Source organism: Acipenser ruthenus, chromosome 17 (genome assembly GCF_902713425.1).
Source record: "Acipenser ruthenus chromosome 17, fAciRut3.2 maternal haplotype, whole genome shotgun sequence".
Taxonomy (NCBI): domain Eukaryota; kingdom Metazoa; phylum Chordata; class Actinopteri; order Acipenseriformes; family Acipenseridae; genus Acipenser; species Acipenser ruthenus.
In genome coordinates, this window is record NC_081205.1 from 23,680,834 (window position 1) to 23,693,467 (window position 12,634).

Below are 12,634 nucleotides of genomic sequence, written 5' to 3' on the forward strand. Positions count from 1 at the left end.
AGCATATCAACCAGTCGCCGAATGACTGAAGAGGCACTTTAAAATTGAAAACTAAGACCTTGTAAAAAGACCAAAGCACTAGTCATATAATACCTGTAACTAGATGGAACAGTTTCCCTCACTAGTATGAAATCCCCCGTCTTGGATTTTATCCCTCAGAAGACAGTTATCTCAATGTGACCAGAAGTTATTGCTCAGAAGATCAGGTGAAATCTAACTTGTTTGTAGTACTTTCATTCCGTGTATGGAGGAAAGTGTCTTCCATGTTTTCTGAAGATTATTATTAACTCAATAAGCAAATGTGTCAAGTTTAAAATGTCTTTCTTTGTCCGTTTCAGGTTTATTAATAGTTTGCCAAGGAATTCAACTTCTCAATCACAGTATTTTCTGTCTCTTGGCAAATGTTAGCAAACTGGTTGTATTTACTGGTAATCAACAGGGATGATTAAAACTCAATTTTGTACACCAATAAAATCTCTTGAGTAATATCTCCATATGCACTTTCTAAACTGAGAACATTTTTGAATGCCTGCGACAGGATTCATTGTCGTTTATTGACGTTAATTTCCACTGTCTTTTCAGTTTATCTTAGAGAGTCACCATTGAAATTATCAGTGCAAGTATTATGTTATCTTGCAAGGGCTGCAAGTGTCTTTTTGGGTAAACATACAACTGAAGTGCCATGTGTTTCAAACAAGTACTTGGGTGGATTTAATTGTTAAAGTCTGACCCTAATTTGTTAGTACAACTTACAATACGTTTTGGAAGTGGGGACTGAGTGATGCTGAAACAAAGGTGACCCATGCCTGGAAAACTGTTTATAACCTGTGAGTTTCACTGTAAGCCATTGCAAAATGCTTTGACAGCACATCCATAATAGACTGGATCGGTGTAGGTATACAGACAATTATACACAAGAAGTGGTTAGAACATATATGTGTGTCCCTTCAATGTTGAGACACACATGGGTTCCCATCTTCCATTGGTGATTGGACTGCTGTGAAATATATTTAAAATGAACAAGCATTATTTAAAATGAGATCTACAAATTGCTTACATTAATGAATGCATTTTTACTGACTAAAAATATGTATTTTACCAAAGTCATACCTCTTTATTCTCTTTCAAGTATTTTTCTTGCTTTGTGTGCTATGTCTTTGTGAAGTGTTTGGCTTCCCTCTAGTGGTAATATACACCAAACATATGCAAACCTTTTCTAGCATTGCAAATCAGCGCTCAGGTCTGGTATTTTATGCATGGAGGCGGCAGATACTTTCATTCTTCTTAGGCCCACGCAAAAAAAGAGCAACACTTGTACTCATATACGGTGACAGCACAAATTACTCCAACAGGTAAGAGTTAATATAGTATTTTTATTTATTTATTTTTTACAATTTTTAGTTTAACGAAATATAACTTGATATTGAAATGTACTGTATGCATTGTCGTAGGATAAAAACAAACAGCTTTAATTTATATCTTTTTTTATTTCAGTTAATCTACAAAATGTAATGGAGATTTTCTTTAAAAGTTGAGAGGTTTGTCGGTGCAAGACCAATTAGTAGATGATAGGTGATTTTTAAAAAACAGAATTGGTCACGTCATGTCACCCAACCCCCCTGCACCCGTCAACTCTAGTGCATAATGAAATGCATGCAGATGTAGATACTAGATCTGTATTACTTATTCAAATAATTATTGACTTTTCATTAAATTATCCAAAAACACAATATGGTACTAATAACGATCAGTACTCTAAACCTACAACTCTGAACATGGCCTGATCCAAACTGGTTCAGATTAGCGAGAGTCAACTATTTACCTTAAACCCCCTGAATGTTAATGACTTTTTGAGGTACCTCGATAGTTCATTTAGGTGTTACAATGTGAAACAAAACAATAATGTGCACTTGGTTTTGATTTGCGACCTCTGCAATAATTCCACAGCGTCTTCAAACCGGCACCCTGCTGCATGTTATAAAGGGATTATGGAGAACTATGGAAAGGTCAGTACAGCCCTTTGTGTACTAGGTTATGAAGACAACATTACTAACATGAGAGTCTCCTGTGATCTTGTCTTTAAATATATGTAAAAAACCAGAGAGGGTAAGCTATTTCTTTATCATTTAGGCATTAACAGTATTTAGATTAATTGACTGGGCCCACTCGAGTGTTTCCCTGGTGTTATTTTTACCCCATCCAGATTTCCTTAAGTAAGATGCACACTTAGAGACAGTTGTATGATAAAAGTTTATTAGCTGTTCTCCTCTTTTGACAAATGGAATGAATATAGGGTGGTAGTTATTTACAAATGCCAGTCCCAGAATGAGTAATAAAGCTGTATGAAGTTAATATGCAGATATTCCTATATAAAACAATCCTCTCCAAAGAACATGAGTAGGTTTACCAGTCAAAGCTCCTATGATTTAGGATTAAAAGGCTTTTATTTTATTTTATTTAATTTAATTAAAGAACAGATTTTCAAAATTGTTAAAATATAATCTTCTTTCCACACAGATGCCTGTACAATCCAATGTAGAGCTACAATGGAAGATATGACGATTGCAATTTCAGGTGAAAACATACACAAATAGTCCAAATTCATTTCCTTTTTTTTTTTTTTTTTTTTTTTAGAATTACCCTAGTTAAAAAACATGCACGTCACATGAAAAACCTCACATTGAACTTACATGGGAGGAAAAGAGGACAACTAGCTGTCACTGTTACTTAATTTGCGACAGCTTTATACCAAATACTGTTTTACCCAACCACCAGACCCCATGTTTCAGATTAAGGATGAAAATCTCTAAAGGTATATGCATAAAAAGCAAAACAAAAATGCCAAAGGAGTTGGTAAAAGTAAAGGAAAATGTTATATATATAAATATAACACATGTGTGTGTGTAACTATGTAAAGAAAATAATTCCCATAGTTTCTAGTGTTAAGTAAAGTTCAATATAGTCTTTTATTATAACAAAATAGGCAGTTTACTGAGGGTCAAATATCTGTTAAATCTCTAACTGTGTACAATAGAATCCTTTTTTTTTTTTTTTTTTTTTTTTTGCTATGGCCCAAAGCCTCTTCCATTAATATATGGACTTTAAAAAGTGACACTTTCAACACCACTAACACAACCAGTCATTCCTTATTTAAAAAAAAATGAACCCTCCCAAGCACCTAAAATGATTAAATCTACTATTGATCATAGTGACAAAGCAGTTTAATGATAAGACACTGATTCATGTTAGAAGAACCTGCTTAGAAACATTCTAACAAATAATTAACAGACGTGTACCTGAACCTTTTAAAATGGGCAGATCTATGAGGTTGTGCGAGACAAAAAACATGTAAAACAGAAAGGAGGCTATGATAAATGATTCTGAAGAAACTTTAGACAGCAAAAAATAAAATCATAAAGTCCAAACCATGCTATTAAAGCTAGAACGTGCACATTTTTACTTTGTGTTTTTCTGACCAATAAATGAGACCGTATATTCCTTCCTTTAGCATGAAAACAATACAAATTTAAAAGAAAGAAAAAATATATATATATATAATGCATTTCTAAAAAGTCACCGCCCTTAAACATTAAGGAACTGTACCATAGAATCCTCCTTTTGTAGCCGACCAGGCCATATCCCCCCCTTCTCTGTAGAAAGACAGTGGTGATCCAACCCATCATTTCCACACCACAGTCTCAAAATCGACAAGACACTGGTGTAAAAAGGTGAGAGAGGATGTTGAGACACAAAAAAGGGGTTGTGTCCCATATGACACACACACAGGGAGCAAGTGGATTCTGAAAGAAGGGGTGGAGAGCCATCGAACGCAGCAGGCGAGGTTGGTTTAAAAAAAAAAAAAAAAAAGAAAAAGAAAAAGAAAATCAGCATTCACAGTTTCTCCTTGGCTGGTACCCAGATATAGGGGCCGGACTGCTCCTCGATGATTTGTTTAACTTGGTTGTATATCTCCTCTAGTGTGTCCCCTTGAACAATAGCTGGAAGACAAAGAGAGATGTTGGTCAGAAAATGATGGAAATTCATATGCGCAAGTAGATTCAAATTACATTTTCATATATAAACTAACTTTAATCTTTACAATCATTGTGAGTGGTTAGTGTTGCAATGATGTATACATGATATCTCTACATCAGGAGCTGCTCCTCGGCTCTAGTTGCCTGTGATAGGCATATATAATGCAGGTTAGATCATCCTCTTTATATAAGTAGCCGCCAGCATCATCTCGTGCACAGATGTATTTTTTCAACAGTAAACTCGTGGACAGTAAAAATAATTAAAATAAAACTTACATTTAATATAATATATATAATTCAAATCTACTTGCTCTTTAATACATGTTGGGAATCCCAGAAAAGGACCAGCAATGATTAATCCTGGTAAGAGCTGGTAGTTTTTCAACTGAGACTGTAGCTGGTCAAGTCTGGCTTTGACTACTTGCTTCCACAGTATATTATTAAAACAGTGGTAGTAAAACTCAAAGTGACACATACACCTCAGAACAGTGTGATTGGAAAAGCAGCGGCCTGCTTTGTTGATGTCAAAAGTCTCACAGCCCTATTCACACAATGGCTACTCCAATCTTTAATGCAGTCAAGAAATGTGACCATTCGCCAGATGGCTTAGACTGACACTAAACAAACAGTGACTAAAAACATAATGCTAATTAGATGTTGGTCAAGTTAGAGGATAAATGTTTGCTTTCAGGCAACAAGGTCTTGGTTTTGTCAGAAATTAATCTGGAGCAGGTAGCAAATAGTGTGTTGCCTGAAAGAAGGACTTGTCAATGTTTAATTCATGGAATAAAAACATATTGAAATAAACAGTAAAAATCATCCACATGATTTCATTCCAACAGCGACTGAAGTTCTTCTTAAATTTGTTAAATATAATATAAAAGTGACTTAAAATTCCTTTCCCCTGGACTTCAAACATACATAAATGCTGCATCTGACATGCTGTATGTTGCATAATGTAATTACCACACTAAAAATGTAAAACCTGCAATAAAGGCACAGACAAGTATCTGCTTTCACTCTGCTAAGAATGTTCCAGTAATGTCTACTTGTTCTCTTCCTCCATCACTTAAAGGAGTTAAGGTTTTCTGTAAGCCTTGCTTAGCATGGCTTACTGTGATGATTCTGGGTCTGTAAGGATCTGCAATCCTTTTGTTGTACTGGAGATCAAGGAGGTTTCATATGCTTTTAAAACAGACAGTTTTAAAATTTTGTAGTTAGGTTGCCACAACTGGACAAAGAAAGAAAACAGAACATAATCCAACCATCATAATGGTCATAGCTGTAGCAAGAAAACAAATTACCCAAACATGTTTGACTTTTTTCACCATTCATTTAGGCAACAAAGGTGACATGTACTGGCGGCCATGCCTTGAGTCTGAATACTGCTTGGAGATGTCTCCAATGTATTTATACTAACAATCCTATCTTAAGATGTTGTTTTACTCTCAGGTCAGGCAGTGGGAGAGACAGGTGCAATCACAGTTATTATTTTGTAGTCCTGTACCTGTGATTCTCTCACCTGCCTGTATGAATGAATGAAACACCTTTTCTTTCCGCTGTACAAACCTGTGAAGTGCTCTGTGAATTCCTGCTCCAGTTTCATGGCTCTCTCGAAGGTCTTCCTGCCTTGCTCCTCTGTCAGACGCTTATTCATCTCCCTGACGTAGCAAACACAACGGGCACAGTTCAGATCACCCTCGTTTTAATACAGATCCCGTGCCCTTCTAGGAATGGAAATGTATTCCCCATTAACCATACACATCCCTGAATAGATCATCAAAAATAGGATTTTAACAAGACATCCCATCAGTACATTTGAGTCCCAAATGCTGTCGATTTATTACCATGTGGAATGACTGGCTGGGATATTTGCTTTTTTTTTTAAATTACTGCACAGCAATGGATTTCTGCAATGAGGACATTCAATGTGCTATCTATACAGAAGTTAGTTGATAGTTTTGAGTGGTGTCTTGTGAGCTACATTTAATATCTGGAGGATTTTGATTTACTTACATAATATTTTCTACAGATTTTGGTTTAATGAAAACAGCAATAGGATAAAGCAGTGCTATCTGTAGCCTCTTGATAGCATTGCCTGACACGTCGAGGATACAGTGCTTGCCCTGAAAAAAACAAATGTTAAGTGTTACATAAAACATAAAATTAAATTAAAAAACCCTCCCCTACCTGTTGATTTTAGTACAGCTTTAATATATCATATCTAAAAAAATAACTAGATTAAACAGTGTGGAGCAACATAATTTCAATTTAGAATACAGTATCAATCATACTAAGTAAACAGGGGAACATTTCAACAGCTGTAGCAAGACACTCAGGTTTTTTCTGTTCAAAGGTTCCAGAAAAGTTGTAACCAATTACGAATCTATGTTCACAGTAATCTTCTGTTGCATACACTTTGCAATGCCTGTACTATGGGAAACTTTTACAAGGGTTCTTTGAGGGGATTTTCTCATCGTGGAACACCATTTAAAATTTACAGTGAACCAAATTATCTTCAGGTTTTTACTCGTAACCCTGAAATGACCACCTGTTGCTCTGTACCTTTTCTGCTACCTCCCGTACTGACTGCACACTGGTTCCGTACAGGTGGTTGTTGTACTGGCCGGCCTCGATGAACTTGTGATCCTGAATGTCCTTCTCCATCTGCTCCCGAGATGTGACAAAGTGATAATCCCTGCCATCCACCTCATAGTCACGCTGTGGTCTAGTTGTGTCTGGAACACAGATTCACATGCCAGAAGAATATTACTCTATATTGCTTTGTAGTATTACTAAAGCTCTTAAGACGAGTGTTTAAATAATGGATATCGACTATGAAGGTAAAGCAGCCGTTTATACCTCAGACCCCGTTATATAGCTCCCATCCTCCCCATAATGCTGTGCACTTGCATTCTTGTAATAAGGTGGCAGACAAAACCTCTTAACTATGGCTCCCGACTAAAGTAATATAAAAACTGGGAGTATCTACTGTACCTACTTTGATTAAACTCAATAATTTTGCAAGTTTAAATAAATGAGATCTCTGTTTTACTACATATTATGAGGACAAAGCTATTGTCAGATGGTTTGTTTCAGAATACATTAAGCATGTATATTTTGTTTAAAATTGTAATTGCACCTCAGGACAATTCACTCATGATGGTTGTAGGCAGCACAACGTGTATTATATATTTTTTTCTTTAGATGCAGCGAAAATGTCTTTTGCATGTTTTTAGCTTGTATTTCCCAATACGTTTGTGTATGGAAAAGCTGCATTATTTACTAGGCAAGTCACATTTCAATTAGCTCAAAGCGTCAAAAACTGCTTTGATACAATGCACAAAACATTTATTATCATCACTTATTGCACTCCTGTGGGTTACATAAAGGCTCTTAAAATGTTACTCTTAGGCAAGCCACTTTCTTTTTGCTTACTGCCCCCCTCAATACTTTCCACTGAATTAGTGAATACTCACGAGGAACACAGGATCCAAACTTATCTGGAAACTCTGAGATCAGATCGTCATTTACTCTGTCTTTCATGGGTCCCAAAACTATCACTGGACGGGAGTAGTTTACTGGAGACAAAGAAAGACATTTAGGAGACATGAAAACACTTTAGGTATGGTGCTGTACCATTAGCCTATTAAAAAAAAAACAAAAAAAACACTGTTAGTGCATATATTGAGGCATTGGTAAATTAGTCAACGATTAGTTTGAAATGGCTCTCACTGCAACCAATTTTCTATAAAAGCAGAATGTAATCCAAGCATTGATGAATTAATTTCTATGCTGTGCACCAGAATCCCCTCTTACCTTCTTGCTGGGTGACTGGCTCGTAAGACAGTACGTATTCCTCCAGGCCACCTGCTTAGAGAGACAGAGCGCAATGCCAATCTTTAGAAAACAACAAAAACCCAAAACAAAACAAAAATCTCAGGAAGCATAACCCATTGTTCTCAACTGAAACTAGCCAAAATCTGTTCACCAAGACGTGACCTTACTATAGAAATTGCAGCTTCCACAATTGAATTACTTCAAGAGTATTCTACTCAGATGTTGCTCAGATGAGCCAGCTGCTAAACATTTTGGCAGGATTACCATAATAAGGTGTGTGTCTGAAAACAAAATGGTTTCTAGAACATGGTACGGTAACAATGTTATTTTGATTTCATTGTAATCTATGTTTATAGTGTTATTTGGTTCTATATCTGTAATTCTTCATTTAATCTAACTAAAAGCAGTCTCCAATTAATATTTAAATATGTTTTGGTATAGAGTACTTTCAAAATTAATACAAATTAGAAGGTCTGCATTATGTGTGTTACTCTTTGTGAGCTGAAGTAGTAAAAAGACAAAAACTAAAACCAAGTTGTTTAAAAACCAAAACTGTATTTTTATAATACTTTCAATAAAAAAAATACCATACAGAATATATTGCTAAACATTACAACTGTAATTATGAGTCTGTTTGTTTTAAATTGTATTTTATTTAATTGTATGTGCCTCGTCCATCCTTCACAATCAAAAACCGGGGCTTGCAGTTTGTGTAACTAACCTACAGAGGGCACTTTACCCTATTGGCTGACAATATAATCCAGGTTACATCCATATTAAATCTAAACAGGCTGAGCAAGGTGATGTGATGTGTGGGATACATGAGTGGATAATGAAAATATGTTGTCTATTTAAAAAAAAAATACTGACATTTGTCTACAATGAAATCTAGTAACAAAGAAACACAAAGGATATTATAGGGGAAAAAAGGCAACACAGACTTACGGTAACTACTTTCACTATCGCTGGCATTAGAGGTTACATGCTCTGAAATTGCAACAAAGGGAAGGTAAGAAAAACACAAAGACTATAATACAGTGGTACTACACATGAGCTCTACAAAGGAAAATCAATATAGTGAGTATGAACACAAACAGAACAGGGGTCCTGGATTGTGAAGAACCTTGAAGACAAATCACTGGGTTCAACGTCAATAACCCTATTATCAAATTATTCTTTTATGATTGCTTTCTAAAGTTCTCTCTACCAGTGTGTTACACAGCACCAAGGAAAGCAACTTGCTTTATCAAATTAAGTCTTAAATGCAACATATTTAGATGCAGCATTTTCTTTTCAAACGTCTCGGAGATTATGGGTGCAGATCCAATGGTAGAGTCGATGCCTCCTCAAGGTTCTCACAAGGCCGAAAAATATGAAACATTTATTAATCTTCTACTGGGAAGACATGAAGGGGCTGCCAATACAGGTGGTTGTAAGAGGTTTCTGTAACGGGCAGTGTTGTGGGATGCACTGCTGTTACAAATTCTGTCCCCTGTCGGTGAGATGAGATGAGATGAGGTTAGAAGCTCTAAAACCACAAATGTAGATGAGCCCGGCTCTTTTGCATTGTGGTTAAGATGCTTGATTGTGGTGCACAGGGTTGCCGGTTCACGCCCAGCCTGTGCCCTGTTACATTTAAAAAATAAAAACCAAAGTAATTAAAACTTTTGGGAACCACATCAAAATAATATCTATAATGGTATAGCTTCTGTACTGAAATGTGTCTGTACTACATATCCTAATAAAGGGTGTGTTAAATTAGCGACTCATAGTATTTCTGAAAATATTTTCAGTTACTTGCATACCTATTTGTTACCAAATAGGATCTCCATCCGTACTGGCTGGCAGAAAAAAAGTATTAGAATTGACACAGCTTTTGTTAAGTTATTTTAATTTAGTGCTACTTAATCCTGACCTCAAGAACCCATTTAGTCCTTGACCCCCACAAGCAGAGGTGGACAGCTGTGGCGATTTGTGTTGTGTTTTTGTGATTCTACACCGCTAAACATTTCACTGAGCCATACTCGAACCCAGGTCTTAAAGTGAAAGCTAAGCATGCTGCACATCATGTTTCCATGGATACAGCTTTAAATTGGACTGAAGAAAAAAAAGTCAGATCTGATTATTGTAACGAGGGGCCTAGATGTAAATGTGAGAACTGATTCACTTACTTAGGCCTTTTGATCCCATGTCATCTGGGATCTGCTGAAGAGTAGTCCCAGGAGAGCAAGCAAAATAGAAAAACAATCACAAAAGACATTTGTTACTGGAATAGAACATGGATCCTACCATTGGGCACAGTTCTGTGGCTGCAACAGGCACTCCGCTTTCATTCATCGCAAAAGCACTGAATTGAGAAATCAAAGGTGCACCTCTAGCACATGGCTGAGCATCCAAAAAAAGCCAGATGAAAAATTGAGAATTATATTTTAAAAGGGCCCTCAAAACAAGTATGCGGCCAGTTCAATTGCCAATGAATTTGCTGCCGAGTCAGCCTGTCGCAGTTCTCAAAGCTGTCTCCATGGTAATAAGCTAGTCCTGTGCTGGTTGACCCCGACCTATAGCGTCTGTCCGGTTCCAGTTACTTACGGTCAAGGTCACTGGTTTCCTGCTCACTCTGGTCCTTGTTCTTGTAGAAAGGGAATTTTCGGGAAAAGAGGTTCTTTTTACGCTTGTCATTGAATGACTGCTGAGGAAGAGAAGGAGGTGCAAAACAAGGGGTGTCTAATGTTTGTGTGAACAAAGCCCAGGCCTACAGGTCTTTGGAAACTGACTCTGGTACCATCATGTGCAGGCTTTCCACAAACAGGTTTGACAAGCAAAAAGAACAACAAAAGAAAGAATATTTTGCTTGAAAGAACACCTGACCTAACTGAAGCATGTATTTTTTTTTTGCCAATATTTTTGTCAAATGAAACCTAGCGCCCTTATTAAAATGAAACCCCAGTAATATGCTTTGATAACACAAATCTGAGTAATTTAATGATCTCTACCTAAGTTCTGGAGGTACATTTGTAAAGCTAGTAGTAGCTGTGTTTAGAAATTAATTAATTAATGAAAAATGTGAAGAGCGCATTGTTAAATAAATCCTGCTCTCTCTTTCTGAAGTCTTCTCAAGTTTTAATACAAATTCACCTCACTTATGTTTTAGAGCAGGCCTTTTGTTGCTTTGTTGTCCCATGAAATCAGATCAAGGGCAAGAGCCAAAAGCATAGCAATGGCTGCAAAGTCAGTTCCATATGTGAAATGGATTGAGATTAAAATAAAATGCATCTCTGTCAGGTGAACTTTAAAAAAAAAAAAAAAACCAATGAATAAGATAAAAACTGAGAAACGAAATAAAGAAAAGCCCAGAAAATGTCAAATGTAAATGTTTTAATCTAAAGACTATTGGAAGAGTCGTGAATTCTTGTAAGGTTATGAATTTCTGCCTAAACCCCTGAGCATGCAAAGAGGAGGAGGTGCAACTGAATGCAAAGCTAATGCAGCAAAAACAAACACGCATCTTGTATTTTCTTTTACTTAAAAGTTGATATTATTTTTTAAAGATGTTTTAAAAGCAGCCGATTATTTATTGTAATTGATAGGAAAACAAACTGAATTTAACCCTAAAGCTGCAATGCCCATTTCAAAAGCGTACGCTGTGGATTAAGGAATGTGAAAGATCATTCAAAATGTAAATCGCCACAAGAAAGGGAAGGTTCTTTGAGTTGCATTAAGACTTCAAAAGCATGTGCCTTAATAAAATAACACAGGGTCTCAAACTGATCTACAAGAGGCAGGTATTGAAACTGCTGTCATTTATAACACAATAAAAAGAAGATGATCACTGGCACAGATAATATTACTATATACTAAATGCTACATACATCATCATTAGAGGTTTAATTTTCATAACCTTGGTATACAAATTCCCTTTTTATTTAGTGGTATTTGCTTGCTAACTTGTGACCTACTTTCACTGATGGCTTCCACTAAAGGTGGGATATTTTAACATTGTCCTCGAAAGCCCATTAAGAAACAGTACCAGTACACAATATATTGGCTCACTGGTAGTAACCAGTTCATTTATTAAAATAAAATCAATGAACAACAGTTTAGATTTGAATTTACGGTGGTCAGAAAGCAGGCTGAATATTCATGCTGGAGGGCAATGGCATACTGTGAATTGTTATTTCATGGTTACAAGATGCTTTGTTTTGTGCAGCTTTGGCAGTTTTAGTACGTTTCTTTTACTATTACTGCATATTTGTGCAGCTTCAGCAAACACTGTAGCTTGCATGCAATATTAGCTTTCTGTGTGGAAATCACTTATGGCCCAGAGATTTGGACTGCACAGAAAGGGGCTATTGTTTTTCTTTTTCAATAGTGTACAGAAACACAGAGATGTTGAAGCTCAGGACGTACAGTAATGGCAAGAAGTTGGATCACTTAAGATTAAAAAGCATGCATTGCGTGCTCTGCCCAAAGAGAAATGCTTGGAAAGAAAGCAGAATGGAGCTGTGCAAGTAAAATGCAGTTCTATATCAATGGCAAGCGTATTTTTTTTTTTGTACTGAATAATTCATGCATATTTTTTGGTGCTGTGTTAGGACACATCTATTGTGAACACACAACATATACTGTAACTAAGGTACAGCTTCTGAAATGAATTTTGTTTCTGCAGTTAATTCAGGTTGGGAAACGTTTGATGTGCAGGAACGTCGTCACAAGAACTTGACACACAGGCATCTCAACATGCTGTTAAGTCGGGGGTCATC

General features: G+C 36.3%; 1 protein-coding gene across 31 annotated transcripts in view; it reads right to left on the bottom strand.

Annotated features, from left to right (window-relative positions):
• Window positions 1-2,661: 2,661 nt before the first annotated feature.
• Window positions 2,662-12,634, bottom strand: part of LOC117423772 (disks large homolog 1) — a 172,399-nt gene continuing 162,426 nt past the window's right edge. For 9 of the 31 annotated variants that reach the window (XM_058990173.1, XM_058990163.1, XM_058990152.1 and 6 more), the window contains 8 exons: window positions 10,464-10,563; window positions 8,820-8,861; window positions 7,854-7,907; window positions 7,514-7,615; window positions 6,600-6,772; window positions 6,051-6,160; window positions 5,604-5,695; window positions 2,662-3,998 (listed from right to left, as the gene is read on the bottom strand). In XM_058990173.1, coding sequence (XP_058846156.1) covers window positions 3,892-3,998; window positions 5,604-5,695; window positions 6,051-6,160; window positions 6,600-6,772; window positions 7,514-7,615; window positions 7,854-7,907; window positions 8,820-8,861; window positions 10,464-10,563 — 780 coding nt within the window. In that variant the 3' untranslated portion in view covers window positions 2,662-3,891. Of the gene's footprint in view, window positions 3,999-5,603; window positions 5,696-6,050; window positions 6,161-6,599; window positions 6,773-7,513; window positions 7,616-7,853; window positions 7,908-8,819; window positions 8,862-10,045; window positions 10,080-10,463; window positions 10,564-12,634 lie in introns of all 31 variants that reach the window. The other 22 variants (XM_058990181.1, XM_058990177.1, XM_058990160.1 and 19 more) reach the window with 13 other exon arrangements.